Genomic DNA, 27,389 nt, shown 5'->3' on the forward strand with positions numbered 1-27,389 from the left:
TCAAAGTACAAGTAACTTGAAACTAAAAACAAACCACCAATTACTCTGTGAAAACCATAACAATAATCATGTCAGAAATGGTTGCAATAAAAGTTTGTCTACATTTAGGAAGGTAGAAAATATTTCAGATTTTTAATCACTAATTAACAGTTAATGTGGGTTTGTTAATTCCAAGAGCCACCTTCAGGTGATCCACTACCACCAGTAATTGGGCAAGTAATGTTTATCTTAGCTCAGATCACGACTCTGAGTGGCCAGACCATCAGTATATCACATTATTCTCCCCAAACCAAAATCATCACATACTAAACTTTCTGAGATAAGGACATTTCCTGTTGGACAATGTGAACGACACAAGACAAAGGTATTGTGTGCTCAATAATACTATTCTTCCAATGTATCAGTGTTGGATGAATGATGAATAGTGCACTAATGCTACTGACACTAATAATTTACAGGGAAATAATGGAGTCACTGGTTAAAGAGGTAATGTAGGGCCATATAGACAGGAGTGCAATTATACTTCAGTCACAGCATGAGTTTGTCAAGGGATGATCTTGTCTGACCACTATTTGATTGGATACTATGATGCAGTAACAAAAGAAATGGATGCAAAATAATAATATATGATATATCATATATATCATATATTATTATTTAATAATATATGATATATATGATATATCATATCATATCTATCAAATAATAATATATGATATATCATATATATCATATATTATTATTTAATAATATATGATATATATGATATATCATATCATATCTATCAAATAATAATATATGATATATCATATATTATTATTTGATATACTTGGATTTCAGGAAAGCTTTTGATACTGTTGCACATAATAGATAGCTGTATAAATTGGAGCAGTATGGCATTAGGGGTAAATTACTGCTATGGATAAAGGGATGGTTGGTGTTGCTATAACAGGATTTTAGGAGTGAACGAAGGGATCAGTGATTAAAGCCATACTGCTCTGTATATAGTGTCTGTAAATTGCATGTTCTATGGATGATTTTCGGTTTGCTGGACAAAAAACTAGAGTTACCAGGAGGTAAAAACCATGCTAACCTCACCCGAGACTGACTACCTCAGACAAGGCGTGAAAAAGGCTCAAAAATTCCTGACATCATCGACAGGACACACTCTAAGGTTTTTTCCACCTGGTGTGAGGAGGATGACAGTTCTACCACCTGCACTACCCATGAGGGCTAAAGGGATAGCTGAATGGGAGAAGACAGAGTTGTTATCAGTGGACAACTCTGTAGAATAATGTTATCAGTGAAGTCCCCCAGGATTCAAAGCTGGGCCCATTTTAATTTTCTGTATTTATTAATGATACTGATAAAGGTATATCAGGCTTAATGTCTAAGTTTTCAGAAGATACAAAGGTTGGAAGGGTGGTTAATGACAGTAACAACAGTATGTTACTGCAAATATGATCTAGAAAAATTAGGCAGCTGGGCTGAGAAATGGCAACTGAAATTTAATTATCAAATCCAAAGTACTGCATATAGGCAGCAGTAATCCCAAATTAACATACCCACTGTGTGGCAATACACTTAGGGTAGTGGAAAATGAAAAATACCTGGATTAATTGTGCAGTCAGATATGAAGTTCTTTGAACAGTGCAAAAAGGCTGCAAGGGCAGCTCATGGAGTTTTGTCAATGATAAACAGGAACTTTGCTAGCAAGGATAAAGAGGTGATTATTTCATTGTATAAAGCAATGGTCAGGCCACATCTTGAGTACTGCATACAGGTCTGGAGGCCTCATTTTAGGAAGGATGTTGAGGTGCTGGAGAGGGTAGAGAGAAGGGCAACGAGATTGGTGAGAGGAACAAGGGGATGTTATTGCTAAGAAAGTATTCAGTTCTGCAAATTGTGGTATCTGGAAACTAGGCACCTGCGAGGTGATCTGGTTGTGATGTTTATGGCCTTGAATGGATTGAGCAAGGTCGATGCTGATGGCATTCTTCCTCTTGATCAGACTATGCACGTGAGGGGACATAAATTCAAATTGGGAAAGAATGGTTGCAGAATGGATGTGCGAAAGTCACTTTAGCCAACAGTGACGATTTCTGGAACAAACTTCCATCTGATGTTGTGGAAGTATGAATAAATTCCAAACTTGACAAACTGTAGGTAAAATGGAAAGGGTTGTTTTTTTTTTTTTGGTTTATGCTGTTTACGCTTGCTTTCTTACATCATTTGCACAACTGATATTAATACTTTTAGTAATATAGTGTACATACTGTTTTATATTTGTTATTTTTCACGTAGTCTGTCTTAAGCTTATTGTTTAAAGAAATATAAATAGAAAAATGAAATAATGCAACTGGCTTTGCTTACATTGTATTCTAGAGGCACTGTTAAGAACACGTAACAGTGTACATAACATTTCCATCATACTAGAAGCTATATTTTTAGACCATTTTTTTTTTTTTCTTTTCTTTTTTTTAAGTAAAAAAACTCACTTACTTATGCCTTCCACATTACTGTATGATAATTCAGATAACTCATTTTCTTGAACAAAGCAGTGTACAGAACGTGTGACACACCACAGACTGGCATCCCGCTGTTCTTCGTCAGTTACATTTCCAGTGCATGACTTATGGCCTTGATGGGAAGTATGTACATATCTTTCTGTGTAGCAGTCTATTATTTTATCTTCTTCTTTTGCATGCCCTTCATCTCTTTGTTCTTTATCTCTTAATTTTGAAGTATTTCTAATCAGTGGTGAAATATTTTCTTTAATTGATTCTTCTTCACTTGCTTTCAACCATTTTGGAACTTCTATTCTGTGAGGTAAATGAAGTTCATTTTTAAGTCTTTCACTAGAAGAATCATCATCTTGAAAAGTTACATGTTTCGATATGGGCGTATTAGTTATAGCATGATTATGACGGTTCTTTTTTCCACTTTCACCATAAAAATTATGTGAATCAGAAATTTCATCAAATTTATCACCACAGATTTGTTTGTGCTTTGATAAATTAGCAGCAGTATAAAACCCACTAGGTGAAAGTTGTTCATTACAATCCAGTATTGCAACACTACTTTTTGTTAACTGACATTTTAAATCATATTCAGATTGTTTTGGACTAAAACAATTGGCCTTTGACAGATCTGGAGAGTTCTGATGTTTTAAACACGACTTTGCAACTTCTCTATGAGATCCATACATACAAGGATTATCACATTGTAAGTGAGTATCATGAGGGCTATTTATAGGTACTTCGTACTGTTCTTTAGTTAGTAACAAGTGGTACTCTTCAGATGATACCCTTATCCTCTTAGGAAGAGTTTTATCAATTTGTAAATATGATTCCTCACTTTCTTCACCAATACACTTTGGAATTTTTCGCTTAACAGTCATTGAACTATTCCCATTAGAAACACTAGTATGCAACATATCAGGACAATCATGAGAGGGGCTATACACATGTGAGCAATTACATTTATAAAAATCTTCACTTAACTGATGGAGATGATATTCTTCATTAGAACAATGAATACCTGAAACATTGCATTCATCACCATGTTCATTTGAACCATTACTAAAGAGTGAATTTGATGAGCTTTGAATAAGTGTTGGATTAAGTTCCCTTTCTCTATTTTTAATAATTAAATCTACTTGTTGAGAAGACACCATGCTTCGCGGTTTTCGTATCTGATCAACATAAATAAAAATTACATTGTCTCCTGTATTAATCAAAACTATTCTATTCATTTTCATGGAAACAGAAGGATTGAAGGCTGGATAAGGAGGTACAAGATGATATTTTGTGTGAATTGTAAAACTGTGTTCGAGGCACTGACTTCCAGACACACCCGAAGAAGGATGACTATCTGCAAAAAAAAAAAAAAAAATTAGTAAGAAAATTTATATTTATAGCATTTATAAGATATTAAGCTAACATTAAAATTATACTTTTTGCATTAGAATTGATATATTTACAGCAGTTACAAACCAATTATAAATACTAATATGTACAGAAAACACCTCACGTAATGGTTACAAAAGTTAACACCCTTCATTTAAGTGTAACAATCATTGTGTGCTAAAGTAAATAAAATCTCAATTATCAGTTGTAGACTATTAATAATTTTAAATTATTTAACAGGTTCATCAAGCTTCTATAAACTTATATATTTAAAAATAACCTACCCTTTTTCATATACACTGAGTGATCACTGAATTATGACCACTTCTATGAAAACTGAATGCGACCCATTGAGCATGTGAGGTACGAGAGTGCAGAGTTAGTCGACCTATGTAGCATAGATAAGGTGTCAGTGGTTCAGTAAGTAGTCAAATTCCGAGCGTGATGGATAAAAGGAAGGATTTATCCGACTTTGATAAAGGACAGATTGTAGGTGCTCGACGAGATGGTGCCTCGCTTTCCCAAACGGCTAAACTGGTGGGGCATTTGAGAGCCGCCATAGTTAAAGTGTACCAGGACTGGCGTCAAAATGGTCAAACAACGACTCGACGGCAAATGCAAAGGTCAGCGCCGAGTCCGATGTCTCGTACAGGCGAACAGGCACAGCACTGTTGAAGAGTTGACTACCCAATACAACAGGTGCCAACCCATAACAATATCGGGCATGACCATGCATCACATGCTCGCACGTATGAGCTATACTAGCAGACAACCCCTACGGCATCCTCTTCTAACCAAGGTTCATCGGTGTAAAAGACTTGTCTGGTGCAAAGAGCATGCAAGTTGGAAGTTTGAAGACGGGAAGGTGTGCTGGTGGGATGAGTCACGTTATTTACTCCACACTGTGGATGGTCATGTACGGATTTGGCATCAACGACATGAGGCTCTTGATCCATCATGCATGGTATCAAAAGTGCAGGCAGTGGAGGCAGTTGTATGGTGTTGGGCATGTTTTTTACTGGTAGGGACTTGTACCCCTGGTGCATGTGGAACAACGTATCAGTGGTCTCCGCTATCGTCAACTGCTTGCTGACTGTGTACACCCCACAATGTACACCTTTTCCCGAATGGTGATGGTGTCTTCCACGATGACAATGCGCCAAACCATCGGGCACTTGTTGTAGGAATGGTTTGAGGAACACAGTTCTGACTTCCAGCATATCGATTTGCCTCCGAACTCCCTCGATATCAATCCCATAGAGCACTTGTGAGACACAATGGAAAGGCATATCAGGTGTCTGGATACACCAATCACCTGCATTGCTGACCGCCATTACACACAGCTTGGTTAGCCATGCCTCCCGAACATTTCCAACATCTTGTTGAATCAATGCCATGTCGGATAGCTGCTGTACCGAGGGAAAAAGGAAGACCTATGAAGTATTAGGTAGGTGTCATAATTCAGTGATCACTCAGTGTGTGTGTGTGTGTGTATATATATACACACAAAAAAAAACTTTTTTTTTTTAATATAACCCCCAAACACAAAAGGTATTAGAATCTACAGTAAGTAGAACTGTAGGTTCTAATACCTTTCTTCTCAAGGTTCTAATACCTATTGTGGATAACTGAAGATTGAGAATATGAAAGCAGATACTTGTTGATATTAGACTTGAATTTCTGTAGATTGTAATTTTCAGAAAATGCATAAGGGAAGCATTCCAGAAAACAGAAGTTAAAGGAATACATGAGGAAGAAGAAAAGTTGGTTCTGCGACTTTGAAGTTGGACAGTAAAAGAATGTTGATTGGTTGAAACATGTGTTCAGACTGGTCTGGAAGAGAGAGAGAGAGAGAGAGAGAGAGAGAGAGAGAGAGAGAGAGAATTATAAAAGCCAGTTCGGAAGAACAGTGCCCATAGATGTGTCTACAGAAGAGGCATGCAGCAGAAACAGAATGTCTATGAGACAGAAAGTAGAGAGTCTTTGACCTGCCTTCTTTTGAATGGAATCCAGAAGCCTGAGAGAGGTTTTGGGGGTGCCACCCCGAGACATGGAAGAGTATTCCATGGTAGAGAAGAATTGAATTGTACAGAATGAACAGGTGTTTAGAAGAAAAGTAATTGTTTGTTTGTTATTTGGTTTTTAGGAGCATTAGCAACTAAGGCTATATTGCTCTGGGGATATCGGTGGTCATTCCCTGACCTTTCCGCATCCTCCATATTTGGTGGTCACGGGGTCGAACCCCGGTCTAATCAAGAAGCATGTGCTACGCAGTGCTGCTCCTGCCCACCTGGCTATGGAAGCGCCAAGAAAAGTAATGCTGTGAGTGAAAAAGAAAACTCAGTTTTTTATTTGCAGAGGAATCAACATTTTTGATGTGTACTAGCCAAGAAAGCCTGGAAGTAAGAGTAATCCTTAATAGAGATATGTGATCTTGTTCAGAAATCTGAGTGTCACTGAAGATAAGCATAGGAGAAATATACTCTTTTTTGCACGGTTGGATTGGATTTGGATTTTATTGGTGCAAAAGCAACTAAGACTATGGTGTGCACCACAACCATGCCATAACATATACAAATGAATAAAGGATACTGTAACCTTCCAGAAAGATTGCAACGTCAAGAAAGGTAAATACAGTAAACCCCCGCTATTCGCGGTATCTGTATTCGCAATCGCTGATTTAACATAAAATTAAACTAAAAAAATGAGAATTTTAAAGCGCCATGAATTTTTTCCGCCATAAAAAAACATGAGCGTGGCTAAAATTATCTTTCCCGGTCAAAACAGCGCTCAGTGGGTGGGGGGAGAGGTGTGACAAAATCGCGAGCGTGGATGTTTCTCGCTAATCCTTGTTCAGTATGTGTTATGCGCTTGTCATGGAAGGTTTCGTCGTTTGCTTTTAATTTATATGTTTATAAATTGAATAAATTTATCAATTTATAAATTGATATGCTTACAAAAATGAGAAATCTACCGTTTTGCAGTGTAAAACAGACTTTTTCGAGTGTGTTAACGGAAGAAAGTGACTTTATTGTGGACAAGTTCTTTCTAATCCCTACAAACATATGGCTACGAATAACAAGGTGATGACATTAGCGAATAAAATTGAGTTATTAGATAAAATTTCTAACGGTGAAAGTGTCTCCTCAGTGGCAAAATATTATAAAATCAATGAGTCAACGGTACGATCAATCAAGAAATCGGAAGAAAAAATCCGCCGTATGGTCCACGAAAACGCGCTAATTGCTTCAAAAATTTGCTCTGTAACTCGTGATGTTAAATTAGAAAAAATGGAAAAGGCTTTAAATCTGTGGATAGAAGACCGAACTCAAAATAAAATTCCGTTAAGTTCACTCATCATTCGTGAAAAGGCAAAACTCCTTTATCAACACTTTAGCGAAACTGGGGATAGCACTGGCGGGATAAGTTTCTTTGCTAGCAAAGGCGCTGGTTTGAAAGATTTGTTTGAAATTTCTTATAAATATTACATTTAATATTAAATTGTTTCTTATTTTCATTTCAATGCCATATGCTTGCATTTCACAATGTACTGTCTATGTACATAGTCATATTATGAAGGTGCATATAATACATACATAGACAAAATTTTAGACTAGTTTTTCTTATATATTTCATACTTTGGAACAGAACCCCTTCATTACTATGGGAGCCATAACTCAGTATTCGTGTTTTTGGTATTCGCGACATTTCTCAGGAACGTAACCCCGAATAGCGGGGGTTTACTGTACATAAAATGCAATAAAGCTTAACGACTACATATAAATGCTCAACACTACATATATTGGTAAATATTAATAGTTTGTAAAAATTTAAAAACAGCTGACACTTTGTCATTGTCTGTTAAAATCTAACTCAGTGTATACAGTTCAGTCAGATGTATAAAAGCCGTAAAATGTGTATCAATAAAATCTGGGCACTCAATTAAAATATGTCTCAGTCATAAAACTGTGTCACAGGACTTGCACATAGGATGATCATCAGCCCTTAGCAAATAGGAATGTGTCAGATGACTGTGTCCTGTGCGGATCTGAGCAAGAATAACTTCCTCTTTGCGATTCCTGTGCAGACTAGACTGCCACAGTTGAATTACAGGCTTTATCTGATGTAATTTATTTGTAGTCTCTCTATTCCATGAATCCTGCCACTGAGAGTGAATCTTTTGGTGTATTATTTGCTTGTATTCTGTATAGGGGACTGACAGGCAGCAATTATTATCGGGAATGTTGATTTGGCTGACACTGCAGCCAAATCATTTCCCTTAATCCCAATGTGGCTGGGAATCCAACAGAAGCAGATACTGTATTCATGTTCACAGAGAGAGAGTGGATCTTCTGCTGGACTTGAGACAGAACTGGGTAGGGATTATATCTCACTGACAGTAAAGTCTGTAAGGTGCTCAGAATCAGAATATAAAATGAACCATTGGTTTTGGCATTTACTAATGTGATCCAAGGCTAACTCTAGAGAGTGCAGCTCTGCATTAAATATGCTGCATTCAGAGAGAATATGCTCTGATATAGTGGTGTCCGGAAAGATAGAAGCAGATCCCACATATGACTCTGACTTCAAGTCATCTGTGTAGACTGGCAAGAAATCAGTATGTTCAGCTCGGTGTGCTGAATAGAGCTGCAGGTAGACAGATGGAGTATCTGGCTTTCCCCTGTTTTTAAGGGAAAAGTCGCATGCCAAAGCATGAGCATGGTAGAGTGGGCTGCTTTGGTGTTTAGGCAACCTTGTCCCTTGATTTTAAGTTCTCTGAGTAGCTCTTGGAGACTAATACCAAAAGGATGGTTGGCAGTCTTACAGGCATTCTACTAACTTTCCCATCATGGTTCAAAAACAAATAAATGATGCAGGATGGTCTGGAGGGAATTCAGTTTTAAAGAATACATTAGAGACAACTGCTTCTGTTGAAGCGATAACAGTGGTTCATGTGCTTCAATGTATAAGCTCTGGACAGGAGACGTTCAATATGCTCCAGTAGCGAGATGGATAGCCTGATGATGAATAAGAGTCCAGCCATCGAAGTACACTGCTTCTGGCTGACGCATATACTCGAGAGACGTAGTCTAGTTTGGCTTGCACGAGTGCACGGTATATACGTAATTGGGTGCATCGGTCTGCACCCAAGATGTAGGACAGAGAATGGAGAATATTCAGGCCTCACGTGCACTTTGTGCGGAGTTCAAGGATGTGTTTCAAGAAGGTCAACTTTTTATCAAATACAAGCCCCCAAGAATTTTGTCTTGCACTACTGGAACAGCATTTTGTCTGAGCTTCAATTCAGGTTCAGAATGAAGATTCCGCTTACAACAAAAATGTACGTAAACGGTCTTCTGCGGCGAAAATTTGAATCCATTAGCAAGTGTCCAGGAGTTAAGGCGATCGATGGTTTTTTGCAGTTGTCTTTCAATAACTCTCATGTTGCATGACTGAGAGAATATGCTAAAGCCATCAACATAGAGGGCACTGTTTACAGCTGGAGAAAGTTATTCTGTGATAGCATTTACTTTTATGGCATATTCTCTCAGTTGTGCAAAAAGCGTGACACATAATACTGATCCTTGCGGTGCTCCCTCCTCTTGGCAAAAAATGCAAGAGAGTGAGGATCCCATGCGAACTTGGAAAGACTGATTGGCTAAAAAGTTTTTAATAAACATGGGAAGATGCCCTCTGAGACCAACATTCTATAAATCTTTTAAGATGCCAAATCTCCAAGTTGTATCATATGCTTTCTCCATATCAAAGAATACAGATACAAGATGTTCACATTTCAGGAAAGCATCCCAGAGGAAGTTTCCAGTCTAATAAGATGGTCCAGAGTGGACCGGTTCCTTCGGAAACTGCACTGGATGCTAGAGAGAAGGTCATTTGATTCTAAATACCATATTAAATGAAAATTAACCATTCTCTCCACGATTTTGCACAAACAGCTTGTCAGAGCAATAGGACAATAATTAGTAGGGATTTTAGGATCCTTTCCTGGCTTGGCAAAGGCAAGAACAATTGCCTTGCACCATGCATCCGGAAACTGCTCTTCAATATAGGTTCTGTTATACAGAAGGAGCAGATGATCCATAGATTTTGGTGAAAGATGCTTAATCATTTCATAATGGATACTATCTGGTCCAACAGCACTTGCCTTAGAAAGGATAAGAACTCTTTTCAATTCGTGTATAGTGAGTGGCCCGTTGTAAGGATAAACGCCTCTTGATATGAAATCAAGTGACTATTTATCAATTTTATGTTTCTGGACCAGGAACTCTGAGAAATACGATGATGTCGCAGAGATATTAGAGAATGTTTCCCCAAGAGAACTGACTATTGCAGTTGGGTCTACAAGTCAATCCATTATAATATAGGATCGACGAAGCGTGAGATGTATATTTTCCCTTCATTTTCCGGATTTTATCCCAGACCAACTTAGTACTAGTGGACTGTGTAATTGATGACGTAAAACAGATCCATGATTCTTTTTGCCTGATGGCAGATGTAGCATGCTTTGGCTTGTGCGCATTTAAATAGTATAAGGTTGGCTGTGGTAGGATATCGGAATGTCCCCAAGGCTTTGTTTTGGGCCTTTTTTGCTGCTGCGCATTGTGAATTCCATCATGGTTTGGAAAAAGGTGGAAACCGGATAGATGTTTGTGGAATGGCATTCCACAAACATCTATCCTGGATGATATTTTCTGTGATGTATGTGACTGCATCACTGATAGGCTCCTGACTGACTGTAGTGATGTCAAATGTTGCCAGATGTTGGTTGGCATTCCAATTTGCTTGATCAATCTTCCACCACGGTAACCTATAAGGAAGACATGGTATCCCACTATGTAAGGTTATCACAGGAAAATGATCTTCCGTATGGGTTCTCCTCCACTTCCCAAGTGAGCAAAGGGAATATAGAAGGGAAGCAGATGTTAGTTCCCACATTTAGAAGGGAAAGGTCATTGAGCATATGCTCTATGACTCACCCCATTCCATTAATATTAGCACTACCCTGCAGGGTGTTATGCCCATTAAAATCCCCAAGAAGTAAGAAAAGGGGGAGGCAACTACATTACAAGATCATCAGGGTCTTTCTGGGAGATGTCAGGGCGGAAAATAAATAGAACAAATGGTTAACAAAAAACCCACTGTAAAGCAAATTGCAACAGCCTCTATGCTGGTTGTAAGTAGCAAAGGTTGAACTGGGGTCTGGTGGCCCACAAAGATAGCTACTCCTCCATGAGCAGGACCATCTGCAATTCTGTCCTTATGAAAAATTGTGATGTTACGCATGGTGGAGTCATCATTTGCCTTTAGGTAAGTCTCCTACAAGCAAAAGCAGACTGGCTCATGTTTTTGCAGAAGAGCCTTGATGTCATCAGTATTTTGCCAGCATCCAAGACAATTCCATTGTAGGAATTTAGCCATTATTTTGGCTTGGTGGGTCCATCAGACAGCTTCCGAGGTGCTGAGGGCTTACTTTTATCAGTCTTGGATTTATCTTTTTTGGGGAAGTATGGACGCTGCCCCGTGTCCATTTCTTCCTCAGCAAAGAGTTCCAAGACGTTTCATCATGTACCTCCTTCTGCTCGACATCCATTTTTTCTTGAGAACTAAGATGTACATCAGGTTTCATATTCTTTTCTCCAGCAACTTGTTTTCTAACTGGTGGAGCATTAGGAGTGGCTGATTGGTCCTTTTGTGCAGGTTTCATTGAACTTAGCAGGTAGCGTGCAATGGGAGTGAATGACTACTTTGGTGGTATGGTCATTTTGGTCTGAGTTCCGATGGAATGTCTCTGCCTTCTGAGAGTAGGTTGGTTTATTTGTATTTATAGGTTTCACCGTTTTTCTTGCCTCCTGATAAGTTATGTTCAGCTCTGCCTTAAGTCGTTGAATTTCTTTTTCTTGTTTCCACCTCTGGCATGCTCTTGAGCAGGCGGAGTGTTCTCCTTGGCAGTTAATGCAGGTAGGTTTTGCAGCTTAACATGATGTTGTTTTGTGGTCTTTTGCACCACACCGAGCGCATGAAAGGGCTCCATGACAAGGCATCTCTGAGTGTCCATATTTCTGGCACTTGAAGCACCATAAAGAATTTGGGACATATGGATGCACTGGACAGTTAATATAGCCAGCTTTGATCTCATGAGGAAACATTGGTGAATTAAATGTCAAGATGATATTTCTGGTGGGAACAAGTTTCCCATCCCTACTCATGAATATACATTTAACAGCTGTCACTCCTTAGGGTTTTAACTCAGAACAGATTTCCTCTTGTCACATCCATCAGATCCCATTCTGCAACAACACCACAGGATGAGTTAAGTGTCTTGTGGAGGGTAACAGTGATGGGCATTCCCCCAAGAGATGTAGCACAGAGGAACTGTTCGGAGTGTATGTCACTTCTGGTTTCTACAAGTATGTCACCTGAATGAAGCCATCTGACAGAATTAGGAGAGCTTGCCAACCCCTCCAAATCCTTCTGGAAAGAAGGGGGGCATTTTTCCTACAGGCTTCTCACTAGTTGAGTGAATTTTTTTTTTTTTTTTGGTAGTTGTTGGCGCATAGGCTTCTGTGGCCATAATGCGCCTCCCAAGGTTTTTGCAGTACTTTGATCCAAACCCGAGGCGGGAATCGAACCCGCGACCTTTGGGTTGCCAGGCAGGCACTTTACCCACCCGGCTAGCCCGGTCGGCTCAGTTGAGTGAATTATTAGGAATTGAGGTGTTGGGTATGATATAACCTCCTTTTTCTGTCTTTTTGCAGAAGTGACATTCTCTTGGTCTATGGTCAAATTTTTAGTTAAGCACTGGGTTGGGGCACCAGAAGAAATTAGTTTGTCAAGATTTATGGAGTTTTTTAATTTGTTCTGTGCCCGGGCCCTCCCCCACCCACCATGGAGCCCAAAGGGACACCCACTACCTGGCAAGCAATAAATACACTCGGGAGTGGGACGCCAAGGCTACCCAGACACCATACCTGCATCACTGCCAGCCCGAATCTTGTCCCTCGGACCGTGAGGGTAGGGGCATTAGCACAGTTGATCCCCGCAGGTGAACCTACTAGCCGATTGATCCTAGCTGGGCTTCATGGATCACCCGTCTTGTCAAAGCAGGGGCCAAAGTGGTGTAGCAAACACTGGGTCCTCACCTACCAGGATCCCCCCCTTCTGAATTTCCACAGGTCACTGAGCACAGAAAACACACCGGATTCCATTGATGTTAGCCTGGAACCTAGGCTGTGGGCATTGGATTTCGGTGATGCTAATCTGGAGGACCAGCAGCGTCAATGGAAGGTCCCCTCACCACGTGCAGGTGCCCATGTCAAGGGGCTTCTTGCAAGATATAAGACAGAACTGAGTTTTAGGACTGAAATCAATCAATTAAGTTATCTTTTCCCCATTGGAAAATTACCTGGAGATTAGCATTTAAGGAATTGCTGGCAGATATTCAGAAAGTTTAAGCTGTTTGTGCAGGGAAAGGTTTCTCAAATTTCAAATTGGAGTGCATGTGCTATCACCATCCAAAACTATGGATGGGATTTCCAGGTAGTGGAAGGTCATTAATATACAAGAGGAAAACAGTGGGAGAAAGAACTGAACCTTGGGGATCACCAGCATTAGTGGAGAAGTTAGAAGACAGAGAGCCATCTACCATTATCCACAGCCAACAGTCAGAAAAGGTCTGGATACCCAATTTCAAAAATAGTCAGAAATCCATAAGATGGGAGCTTGTTAAGACCTTTATGCCAAACACAATCAAAAGGTTTAGAAATGTCAAGAGCAACTGCTTGAATTTCACCTAACTTCTCCATCAAATTTATCCATAGATGGAAAACAATAGCCAATATATCACCAGCTGATCTGATCACCAATATATAAAACTATATTGGCGTTCAGATGATCAACGATCAAGGTTTCGAGACAGTTTAGGAGTTAGGAGTAATGCTTTGTGAAATATAAGGTCATGTTGAAAAAGTGTTATGAGATAGGACAAAATATTCTTGTGTCTACAATTCTACCCAGATCTGACAGGAGTGATTTTACAATGAAAGGGATTAGGCCCTCTAGTCATGAGGGAGTCTAAAAGGCTTGGTTTATGGAAAAGTGGCCCCCCCGCATTTCGCCTCGCACATTTTGCCCCCAGTAGATAACGAGTAGACTACAGAAATGTAAATACCGTACAGTCAACTCTTGATAACTCTAATTTTTATTGAAGTCCCAGCCCCTTTAGTGGAGATTCCATGTTAAACTCTCTCGATTACTCGAACTAAATAACTTCCGATAACTTCCGAACAAATTTTCAACATTACATTCGTGTACAAATTGTCATGTAGCTTTTAAACTAATTTCTCCCCTTTTGTATGTCTTCAGGGTTCTCTTTCCATTGTGAAAGGATTAACTGGAACTGTTAATCCTTTCACAATGGAAAGAATACATACTCGACCACGAGGGCGATAGTCACGTGGTCAGTGACAGACATGGGGGAGAGAATAGTGACTAATCTTATAGGAGTCTTTTCAGTAACAAGTGAATCTTGTTCTGATTTGTCTAAATTCAAACAATAAAAGTTCCTGCATCTGGCTCTCCTCACATTTCGTGGCGCAGTAGACAGCGCTGCTGTTTTCGCTGCTTCCACAGAGAAGTAAGATACAGAGTGGACTCTTGCTCAATTCAAAAACGTTCCACCTGCAAAGGGCGTGTTTGGAAGGCCCAGTTGTGAAAGTCGTAACTAAACATAACCATGCAGCTCAAGCTGCAAGGTCGGAAGCATTGCAATTGATTGGTCAAATACGGCAACATGCAACAACCACGAACGAATGGCCACAGCAAATTGTTGCGTCAGTTATTGCAGAGGCTCATGCCAATGTCACAGCATTACTTTCTAAAAAGGATTCACTTAAACGAATCATTCATCATGTTCGATGCAACAATGGTACTCCTGCTTTACCGAGCAATCTCCAGGACCTAGTAATTCCACAAAATTATCAAGAAATTATTATTGATGGCAATGTACGACAGTTTTTAATTATATTATAAATCAACAGGGATTACCTTTATTTTAGATATAGGAAGCTTCTTTTCCAACTCTCATAGTCCAACTCACTAATAATTCTTGAGGATGGCGATATCAATGATTAATTGTGAGTTGCTCTATTCCTGTAAACATGACGCCCGAAAAGTTCTAGTCCGACTTAAGGAATGTAGAGAATAATCCCCCACCCCCATATCCAATTTTATTAGACCCCTAAATTTTAACTCTAAAGTCCAGCTACAGGACCAAAAGAAATAATTGGTCCATATTTATTAAACAGTTTAGACCTTCAAAAATCTAATTTTATGCCAATCCACGTAATGGTTTCCTTGCTGCCAGAGGTATGGTGTTTGAAGACAGAAGTCTTGAGCGCTCATTGTCGAGACCGCACAATCTGAATACTACGGTTCTGACACTGGGGAAGATGTCCCACCTGTTTTGCAAAATTGATATCACCATCCTCAAGAATTATTAGCGAGTTGGACTAGGAGAGTTGGAAAAGAAGCTTCCTATATCTAAAATAAAGGTAATCCCTGTTGATTTATAATATAATAGAATATAGGAATTATCGAGCACTTAATAGCTCTCAATTATCAAATCTATTAAACAGTTTTTAATGTATGATTCTCAGGACGAACTGCTCCAGGGTCGCATGCTTATTTTTTTCACTAGTAACAATCTTCAGTTATTGGTGCGTAGCCAGGAGTGGTTTTCTGATGGAACAAGAAGTTTTTTTTTTTTTTTTGGTAGTTGTTGGCGCATCGGCTTCTGTGGCCATAATGCACCTCCCAAGATTTTGGCAGTACTTTGATCCAAGCCCGAAGCGGGATTCAAACCCGTGACCTTTGGGTTGCCAGGCAGGCACTATACCCACCCGGCTAGCCCGGTCGGCGGAACAAGAAGTATGCTGCAATTTCTGCTAGAATCAAAAGAATAGTCCAAGATTTTCAAAATCGTAATGTGATTGATTACCTTAGAGGCATTGCTTCCTACAACTTCGAGTTTTAAACAATAATAATGTGCATTTATTCTATGATTGATTACCTTTACCTTTGATTGATTCATTCTATTAAAACAAAATAAATTAGAATTAATAAAAAAATAGGTGTATTATTTACATTTCTATAGCCTATTCATTTTCTACTGGGGGCGAAATGCGGGGGGCAACTTTTCTGGATACCAAAAGGCTTATGGGGGAAAATTTTTTATTCCCATATGACCAGCTTTAGATGGTACACATTTATTTATTTTGTAAAGATGGTATTCAATTAAACAGAGGAGGTGCAAGAGTTTCTGCTAATGCTATTCAGGAGGTATTACAAATTCAGGAAATCTACTATATTTGGAGTTAGGTAAGGCATCAAAAGATTGACTCGGGTCAGTGAAATGAAGAAAATTAAATTGCGCCCTCTCCGAGAGCACTCGTGTGCAACCATTAATAACCTTAAATATTGAAAGGGAAAGTGCAGAAGCAAAATCATCAGCAATCGAAGACCACAAGGAAAAATAATTTTAAGTAATTATATGGGGGTGCATCAGGATTGTCAAAAGAAATAAAGTAAAAAACTTAATTTTCCTATACAGTAATGCCAGGCATACTGTACACAAATTAAATTAAGTTTTTGATAAGTTCAACTAATGCTGATATGGCTGGCCTTATTGAAACATGGTGACACTTAGAGATACAAGAGGAATTTCATTTCAGCAAATACTGTATTAAGGAGAGAAAGGAAAGGACAGAGGAGTAAAGGAGTGATTCTTCTGATCAAAAACAGACTGAAAGTAAAAATAATGAAAAGGAATCTTCCTTGAGTTGGATCAAAATAACACAGATGATAAGTCAGTGTGGTGTGAAATGACTAGCAGTAAAGGGTAGATAACAGCAGGGGTATGTTATAGCCAAATTACTCTGAAGAGTATGACAAAAAAAAAATCTCTTTAGGCAATTTGGATGGGGTAGCAAGTATGACCATCTCATTACAGGTGACTTCAACCTACATCTTATAGACTGGAACACATGGACTGGAAATACACTATATGGTAACAGGTTTTTGAACAAATTGGAAGATTGTTACTTATCCCAGAATATTCAAGAGAGTACCGGGGGAGGGAGGGGAGGGTCTCTAACATAGTTCTAGATGTAGTTCTCTCTAAGGAGCCTAACTCTATCAAAAACTTGACAGCGGGGGAACCAACAGCATCCAGCAACAGCAACCAACAGGAACCAACTGCAATACCATAAAATGGATTGTATCTAAAGAAACCTACGTAGTTAAAGATAAAGCCAAGAGATTTCAAGAGATCTCAATTTCAAGAGAAGGGACTATAATGGAATGAGACATTTCTTGGGCTCGATTAACTGTAGCAACTACAGTATGGTGCTAGATACAAGTATGCTATGGGAAATGTTCAAGAAATTTATCCTCAAAGCTACAAACATATTTATACCCCAATGGTCAATTCCATAAACATAAAATGCCAAAATGGATGACAGGCAAGGTTAAAAGTTTGATTGAGCAAAAGAAAAGCAAAGACCAATTGTACGATTCAAGTTTATATGGACATTATAATTGAATATGTAATGAAGCTGCTGATGGGGTAAGAATGAAGATAAGGAGGAGGTATTGAATGTGAATATGAGAAAGAAGAAAGTAAATCCAATAGGCCCCTTAATTTGTTACCCTGAAGCTCAGCAGAAATGGCAGATGAGCTGAACAGATACTTCTCGATGATGAGATTCAGAACCATCTTGAATAGAACCCAACTGCGTACAGTAAGGGAATGTCATGGTGATCAATTTGGTAAATTAGTATGATGTAGTCATTAAGCAGATAAATGTAGGTATTAATTTTGACATTATATATCTATCTAGATATAATGAGCTTATGCATGGAAGGCTGCTAAATAAACTGGGAGAAGTTGGATTTACTGGTAAGATCCAATGCTGGACTGTAGGCTGGCTAAAAGACAAGAAATGGAGTGTTGTCGTAAATGGTCAGTCTTCAGGGTGGGATTGGTGTAACAAGTGGGATCCCTCAGGGACTGGTGCTGGGTCCCCTCCTATTTCTAATTTTCATAAATGATATTGAAGAGGGTACTCAAGATAAGCTGTCAGTGTTTGCTGATGACCTGAAGGTGGGTAGGATAAATAACGATCTGAGCCAGGCCATGTTACTTCAAAAAGAACTGAAGTGGTTGCATATATGATCTGAAAAATGGCAACTAAAGTTTAATGTTTCTAAATGAGGTTATGCATTTGAGAAACAGAAATCTTGGAGTCACATATAAGGTAGGGAGAAGAGGAGCTAAAAGTGGTTAAAAAAGAAGACTTAGGTGTTATGATTCAATGTGACATGAAATTTTCCATGCAGTGTAAACAAACAGCTAGGAAGGCAAACAGCATCCTGTCCACGATTTAGAGGGCCTTTGCTAGTAGGTAAAAGAATGTCATCTCTTTTTACAAGTGATCGTTAGACCATATTTGGAATACTGTATTCAGAGTTGGAAACTGCGCCTAAAAATGACAGAACTTCTGGAGAGGTTGAGAAAAGGGCAACCAGACTGGTGACAACTGTAAAGAGTGAGCACAAGAAGAATGGCTTAGGTGTGGACTGCAAAGTTTGACAACTAGACATCTAAGGGGAGGTCTATTTGAGGTGTATAAGGAATTAGTAAAATGAAAGGATTGAGTAAAATGAATGAGGAAGGTCTGTTCTCCCTCATGGCTGAGACACAAACCAGGGGATACAGATATAAAATCTTGGAGAATAACAGAAGATTGGATCTCATGAAGTCCACCTACAGGCAGAGGCTGTGAGCAGCTACGTTTAAAGCAGAATTAGATAATTACCTTGTGGAAATGGGAATGGTATGAAGATTCTGTTTTATTTTAATTATTATTATTTTATTTATATTTGGCTGATGCAGAAAAAATTCCCTTCCTTTCATCATCTGTTCTTACTAATACTAAACTTAATGCATGTTTGTTATCTTACCATTTATCTTGTGAACCCTACTCTCTGGCCATGCTGGACCTATTATAATCATCTTGTGTATTGCTGCAATTAAGATTTTCTCTTTCTCTCTCTCTCTCTCTGGAAACTTTTATTTATTTATTATTATTTTATTTTTTGCAAAATTGATTTGTTTAAATTTGATTCAAAAAATTTGTTCTCTAAATAAAATTTTGGATAACAAATTAGTTCTCCAAATATGATTATATTTAAGCTAAATCAAATAATATTTAACTTAATACTTTTGAAAACCCAGTTGGGCAACTTGCTTATGCATGAATTCTGTTTGGGGCTAGCAGACTTTCAACTGCTATAAGGAAATACACTTTACTCTTACAATACAAAGTCAGCTGGCTGCCAAACTACACTCACAATTTACCAAACTTATTCATAGTAATACAGCTTCTGCTACGAGTGTATTAAATATTTAAAATTGTAACACTTCTTTGGACAGGTGGGCAGGAGCAGCAGTGTGTAGCACACACTTCTTGATTAGACCGAGGTTTGAGCCTGTGACCACCAAATACGGAGGATGCAGAAAGGTCAAGGAATGACCACTGCATATCCCCGGAGCAATATGGCCTTAGTTGCTAATGCTCCTAAAAACCAAATAACAAAAAAACAACAAACTTCTTTGATCATAGAAGCATTAAAATCGCCTCACTCACCTTGACAGTAAAATGTGTAAACTTGCACTGATGTCTTTCTTTTTTTTAAATCATATATATATAAAGCAATACACAGTTTTATATATCATTTTGACATTCATTATGTATTGTCCATGTAATTATCTCCAATCTTTTTAAACTGTGATTAACAAGGAGAGAAGCATCTACTACTTTATTGATGAGAGGGTGGTATTTTGGTTCGTATTTCTAGACTATCAGCAAGTGAGTTATATAAAGCAATACATGATTTTATATATCATTTTGACATTCATTATGTATTGTCCCTGTAATTATCTCCAATCTTTTTAAACTGTGATTGACAAGGAGAGAAGCATCTACTACTTTATTGATGAGAGGGTGGTATTTTGGTTCGTATTTCTAGACTATCAGCAAGTGAGTTAGGAATTGAAAACCCATAATTTATTTTCTTTGAAATAAATCTCTAATGATATTAGTTAAGTTCTTTTATTAATCATTATTGCTTTCTAAACTGTGGGGATATCATCACTGTACTATCATGAATATACTGCACTAGAAATGAGAAATCTGCAGAATAACATATGCTTTTTTTTTTTAATGGCTAATTACAGCAAAAATCCTAGATGGTAGATGACTCCCATCAACCGGTGCAACTGGACACTTGAAGTGGCGAAACCCATGTTTAGTCACCAGAGCAAAGTTTCCGGCAATCCCTTCCTCCCAATCTCTTTCAACCCATGCACCGTATAAGTACTATCCGTTTTGGTAACTTTCGTGTTTGGGGGTTTCATAAAAATATATATATATATATATATTCTCAGGTGTTCATGGAGTATTTGCTAATTAAAATAAGAAATTCAAAGAAATATTTTAAAACTTAAAGAATGTCAGCAACTGCACAAACTGACACACCAGCAATGTGACATTTGACAATAACATCACACCCTCTCAAAATCGGTCAGATCAGCTCTATACCATGATGGGAACAATTAACTTATGTAGCACATACACCTTCCTTACTTACCAGTTTGAGTCACATGCTTATCCACAAAAGTTCAGTCAACAATGAAAAACAAGGACAGCCTGTTTTCATATAAATAATCTACTTTTTGGAGGGTAATGATGCTAACTGTAAACGACGTAATCCTTTTACAGTTCACCCCACGAAATGGAATTATTTGTAAATGTTCTCTTACTTTTATTTTTTTATTCTTTATTTATTACATAAATATGTTTATTGTATTCAAACTTTTTTAAATCCCACTCAGTTTTCATGCCAAGGAATGCATCTGTATTTCTTTCTTTCTTTTTTTAGATGGCAATAAATCAGTTTATATAAATTAAAATCCTGGTGGGTTTTTTTGGCCTATTTTTAATACTCCATAAGAATTGAGAAGCCCACTAATTTATTTTTAAAATCATTGTAATAAGTATTTAGTTCCTAATACTGTGGAACTCATTCTGTATCGTAACGTTACTTTTTCAGTTTTTTCAATTTTTTAAACAGTATTTTGTATCTTCTATTATTTGCTTCAAGTTGGAAAACCAAAATCTTCAACCTGAACATTTTAGCAACTTCACTACTAAAAGAAATGCTTAGTGAATATGTTTCTAATTGGATTGTCAAGAGCATAATGGTTTTATTCAAGTTTGAATCTAAATTAGAAAGAGACACTTCATCGCATTTTAAAAACTCAATTTTGAATTTGGGATAATTTTAGATTAAGATAATCAAAACAGACAAAACTCAAAACACTCCTTGCACAACTGCAATTGCTTTGGCCTAAAAGCCACACACAAAACTTAAGCAGCTACACCTCTTTTGTGTTGTAAAATTATGGGACATCATATATACAGATTTCCATTTTTCAAATCATTGTTAAAATGACAAATTAATTTTGCATACACATATTTCATGTAAATTCAAATGTTTACAGTAAATTTTCTTAATGGCATATTTATATATGCCATTAATATATGCCTGTTAATATATGCCATTTTCTTAATGGCATATATTAACAGGTCTACCACTCCTGATAAATATAAGCATCAAAAGGCACTATAAGTGATGTATATAAGCATATAAGCATTCACAAAGACACTGAAAAAAGTGGTGTGCCATAACACATATAAGCAGCCGTTCTGAAGAGATCAATAAACAAGTACTTGAAAAGCAAAAGCAAATGAAATTAACAACTGCTTGATATTGGTACACTTACTGAATTGGTCTATCTGCAGCAACACTTGGTTTTTGTTTATAGATTTGGCACACAGTTTTATTCGTTCTTTGCTTGTTGAAGTTAGTTTATGCATATGGAATAAATTTTCATAAAATTTCATAAAATCAGACTATTCTGATTTTCAGCTCAGCCCAAAAGTAAGTTCGCTTTGAGCTATGAATTCCAAACTTTTATACCACTATTTATGAATTTTCAGAATGTTGTTGTTTCTCAACATTCCAAAAAAGTACAGCACACTAGATGTTCTCTCTCAAATATAGATGGAAGCGAACATGTTAATGCAATCAATACAAGAATAAATTACTAAATAATACTAGAACTGAATGTTACCTTCATTATTGTGTTTTTCTTCCATATTAGTACAGTCAACACAAGGCTGCAATGGTGGTGTTGATGCAATGGTTATATAGCATTGTATTGCATCTTGATGAGAAGTGATACTGTGAAAAAAAAAAAAAAAAACTTGTTACAAGTTTTTTGAATAAATTATAAAATGAAAAAATAATGCTATACAAAACAAAGAAAGTAATGTTCAAGAGTGAATGATCCTATAAAAATATTAACCACAACTGGTTTTTAACCTAGGTTCTGCAAAGGTTTGATGAAAAATTTGATATCTATATGATTTTGTCACTTTTATTTTTTTAAATTATTGATGATAGCATGTGACAGACTGCAAATGCCCATTGCCTAAGATTTCAAATCTAATGAAATTTTCAGATATTGTGAAATCAGCATACCTGACAATTTCACATTTTGAACTGACAGTTTTGGCACGTGGCAACAGAGGACTGGATACTAGGGTGGAATAAATAAAACAAAAATTATTAAATTTATCAATACTGTTTAATTTACACACTTCACTTCATAAACATTTTCTAAGTGACCTCTATTACAATTAAACATTCTTGCAGTCTTTGTTTAAAATTCTGCATTATTTTTTACAGTAAATCTGCATCAGTCTTACCAATATCTTTAAAATGCTGTTTTTGATATTTTCCAGAATGTTAAAACTTTTTTTATAACAATGGATTTTAAGTAGAGCACACAGGGAAAAAAATCAGGTATACTGAATCAGACTATCTTGCAGGCCATGTGATGTAACCATAACTAGAAATCCGGCAGTTTGAAAAACAAATTCCTTAGTATATTCTTGTATTAAGTCAATTTGGTTTAACAAAGGTCAGTGTCATCCAGCAGATGTGGTTCTTCCTCACCTAAACAAATTTTATAATTTATATATCAAATGTAATTGATTGTGATGGTCCGATTGTTTGCCTTTAGAAAAATAAGATCCAATTACTTAAGATGCTGACAGAATAACGAATCAAAATTCATACATTACCTAATATCTTTTAAAATCAAACACAGGCAATGCATATAAATCTGATCTGGTTTCAACTACTACACTAAAATATTCCTGAAATCTTATAGCAATATACTGTTTAGAGTAAACACAGCCCAATTCTAGGATACACATAACTAATGTTAAGTTTATAAATGGAAATGTTACTTCCATACATAACTTGGCTTGTTTACCTAGACAAAATACAACTACATTATTCACAGTTCAACATAGGTTTGCCAACAGATCTGGCAAACCTAAATTGAACTGTGAACAGTAGTTGATGAGTCCAAGCCCTCAGTCTTTAGTGAGAGTAGAATGTCTTCCTCTGTTACCAAAATCAAATGGACGTTAATACAAGTACTGAAGTACTTGTATTAACCTCTGAAACGTAACATAACACATTTTTTTCCCTTAATAATGATGAAAGGGAATGAGATTAAACGCAATGGACAAATAGACTCATTAATAACATTCAAAAAGATCGGCAGTGCAGTGTTGCGGTATTGTCACCTCACAGCAGATTCCAGTTGCAAAATGGCAGCTACTGTGTGAGTGGTCCAAAACAGGTGTTCGTGAAGTTATTTGCATTTTGCAAGCAAAAGGTTCTTCACCAAGTGACATTCACCATGAATTGGTTGCTGTATATGGGGAAAAGGTAATGACAAAGAAGCAGGTATGTTTTTGGTGCAATGAATTTAAAGTGGGCTGTGTTGACATTGAAGATCAACATCGAGCAAGACAGGAGACAACATTTCACGCATTAAGGGCATCATTCTTGAAAACAGGCAAGTGAAACTGTGTGAAATTGCACAAATAGTGAACGTGAGTAAGTCAACTGTTCACGATGTCCTTGGCTTTCGAAAGTTGTGCTGTCATTGTGTGCCCCAACAATTGTCAGAGGAGGACAAAGCAAAATGCATGGGGATGTGTCTGGAGAACCTATTGTGATACAGTAACGAAAATTCAACAAAAAATGCAAAACTGTTCCCAGTGTCTGAAAAGTCATGGCCACAGTGTTCTGGGATTGCCAAGGCATTCTGTTGGTGGATTTATTGCCGAAGGTAGGAATAATCAATGCACAGCTCTAATGTGCAACATTGGAAAAACTGAAACCCAACATAAGAGGCAAATTACCAGGACTCCTGACAAGCAGCGTGATTTTGTTGCACAATAACACAACTCCACACACTGCTCACACCACTCATGAGTGGTTGCGCAGTAATTGTTGGGAAACTCTGTCACCCCCCCCCCCCCACAGCCTAGACTTAGTGCCTTCAGACTTCCATTTGTTCGGCCCTCTGAAAAAACACCTTTCAGGAAAGCATTTCACCACAGATGAGGAAGTTCATCAAGCGGTGTGATGTTGGTTACTGCTTGCGGGCATGGACTTCTTCAGTACTGATATTGATAAATGATCCATCGTTGGGACAAGTGCATCAATAAAACTGGAGACTTTGTGGAAAAGTAGTGCAGGTTCACTTATTTCTTGGTGTGTAATTTCAACTTCACATTATTAAACATCATCGAGAGAAAAAATGTGTTACCTTACTTTTCGGAAACCCCTCGTGGGTACGAATTTTAATTTGATTTCAAACTACTGTACTGAAATACCCCTGTGATCCTACAGCACAGTAACCTTAGAACACAGTAACCTTAGAACACAGTAACCTTAGAGCTATGTGGTTTATCAAGCAGTTGTAAACCATATATTGGTATCATGCAGTTGTAAAAGGCACTTCAAACAGCAGACTAGAGCATACTATTGAAAGTTCTGTTTATTTACATAACATTCGGATGAAATGCAGCTCAACTGATATAAACAAACCATTTATCACATTTGGATTTTTTTCACTCAAAACTTCTATAAACTGTGTACAAAAATTCAGATAGGTTTCTTATAGGGTGAAAATGCAGATCCGTGTGCAAAATTTCTCTGAAATTTGTGAAGCCATTACATATTCTGACAGAGCATAATGGAATTCATTGCACAGTATTCCTACTCTGCAAAATTCTCCAGAAAACCAAATGAACATATAACTCCAACAAATTTTGAGCATACATTTATCATTAAGGAGAAAAGCATTAACAACTTTAAAATTGTATGTGCTGGCACATCTTGATGGGAATTTAATATAGCACATCTCACCATATAAAATTCCCATCTGAAATGTCTTTTGTGTCTAACTACTGATTGTGTTTTAATATATACTTCATACAGAACACTTTGGTTAACAGGTCAGTTGTCCACCACTAACTAAATGTGATGCATAGAACAGAATATACAAAACCACATTCTAATAATTTATGTCCCCTCCAATGCTTCAACTACACGTGCCTCGGCATGTTCAAAACCATTATATTCTAGTGCCACATCCTATATATAGGGCATTCTGCAAAATGAAAACTAATCTTTTTTTAATTAGGTGGTTGTGAGTCAGAAATGCGCCATACGTACATTATCACCAAAAACCATTAGATCCTATGTCGCATCCTACATTAGCATGTTCTGCCAAAAGAAAGCTAACCTTCACAATATTGTTAATTAGGTGCTTCTGAATCACAAATATCATATGTAGAAGGTGCGGCTAAAAAGAAACAAGAAATATTTTTAAAATAATTTACTGTTTTAAATACAACAATTTCAATGTTTATTCCCTTCAAAGTATTCTCCAGCTGCAACTATGAAGTGCTCCATTTGAAATTTTTATGATCTAAAACAGCAGCAGAAGTCCTTGGAAGATACTGCCTTTAATTGCTGTGTTGTGTTCTTCTGAATGTCTGCTAAATCTTCAAATCATTTTCCTTTGGGGTGGTGTTTAATTTTCAGGAAAAGAAAAAAGTTGCGCAATGTCAGATCTGGGGAATAAGGGAAGTGCGCCAATGTTGTGATCTTGTTTTTCATTAAAAACTCTCTCATTGCAACAGAGGAATGACATGCCACATTGTCATAATGCAAAAACCATTTGTCCGGCCATAAATTGGGGCATGTACATCAAATTTTTTCATAAAGTCTTTCTAAAATCTCAATGTCTGATTAACAGTCTCATTTTGTGGGACAAATTCATGATGAACAGCACCACAACAATCAAAGAAAACAACAAGCATAGAGTTGATATTTTATTCAAGCAATTCTTGCCTTCTTTAAACAGGGAGAGGAGGGAGTTTACCACTGCATGCTTTGATGCTTGGTTTGTGCATTATATTGAAAGATCCAGGATTCATCTCCTGTTGTCACTGAATCCAAAAAAGTTGCACGTTCCACATATTTTTTCCAAATTTGCACTGCAAACTTCCACACATTTCTGCTTCTGGTCGTCTGTCAGAACACACAGAACCATACGGGCGCACACCTTTCTCATGCCCAACTGCTCTGTCAAAATTGTTCTTACTGTTTCTTTGTTAATGTGTAACTGTTCTGTGATTAGTCAAATGTTTATCCGATGGTCTTGGCACATAATCTCTTGAATTTTTTCAACAGTCCCGTCTGTTGTTGAAGTTGGCAGTCTTCATGTATTCTTCTTGTTGTGAACATCTTCCTGTCCCTCTCTGAACCATTTGTGCCATTCATACACACACACGGCTGACTCACTGTTTCATCACTGCACACTTTCTGTAACATCTTCAAGTTTCTGCACCAATTTTATTATTTCACTAAAAATTTAATAACAATCCTTTGCTTTCAATTATGATCACTCATTTTTCTGCAAGGATTAAAACACTGATTCACTTAAAGAGACACAGTTCAATAGAAACTTAACTGATTGCAACAAAAATTGATCTGTGCAGGAAAAAAACAAGCTACAGCACAATATGAATGTCGTTGACACGCACACAGTAGCAAGACATTGGTAGGCAATGATTCTTGTTTCATTTTAACCATACCTTGTACATTTAATTCTCAAAATCAGTGATTTAGTTATAAACATTATACAAACATATATTCTGTTATCAAGTGCTACAGAGATGAGCATTTAAAGTTAAGGCCATGGTTGCCACTGCAACTGGGGAGAAGAAAAGTAAGTTACAAGAATTCATATGCATTTCTGATTTTGCTTAATGGTTTAAAGTAGGTAATAACAGGACAGAAATTATTATTACATAGCATAACTGGGGTAATTTTTAGATAAATATCACAAAAATGGCACATTTTTATTTATATGGGGCAACAAAATTATTAGAATCACTTTATAAA

The 27,389-nt window shown here is 37.3% G+C and overlaps 1 protein-coding gene across 1 annotated transcript in view; it reads right to left on the reverse strand.

The window, feature by feature from the left end:
* Window positions 1-27,389, reverse strand: part of LOC150086035 (uncharacterized) — a 209,270-nt gene that overhangs the window by 91,177 nt on the left and 90,704 nt on the right. Inside the window, exons 5-6 of the mRNA XM_090374776.1 lie at window positions 22,180-22,289; window positions 2,503-3,873 (exon numbers count right to left, since the gene is read on the reverse strand). Of these exons, the coding sequence (XP_090230902.1) occupies window positions 2,503-3,873; window positions 22,180-22,289 (1,481 nt within the window). The remainder of the gene's footprint in view (window positions 1-2,502; window positions 3,874-22,179; window positions 22,290-27,389) is intronic.

Source organism: Mastigoproctus giganteus, chromosome 5 (assembly GCF_048544385.1).
Source record: "Mastigoproctus giganteus isolate SK-2022 chromosome 5, ASM4854438v1, whole genome shotgun sequence".
Classification (NCBI taxonomy): Eukaryota; Metazoa; Arthropoda; class Arachnida; order Uropygi; family Thelyphonidae; genus Mastigoproctus; species Mastigoproctus giganteus.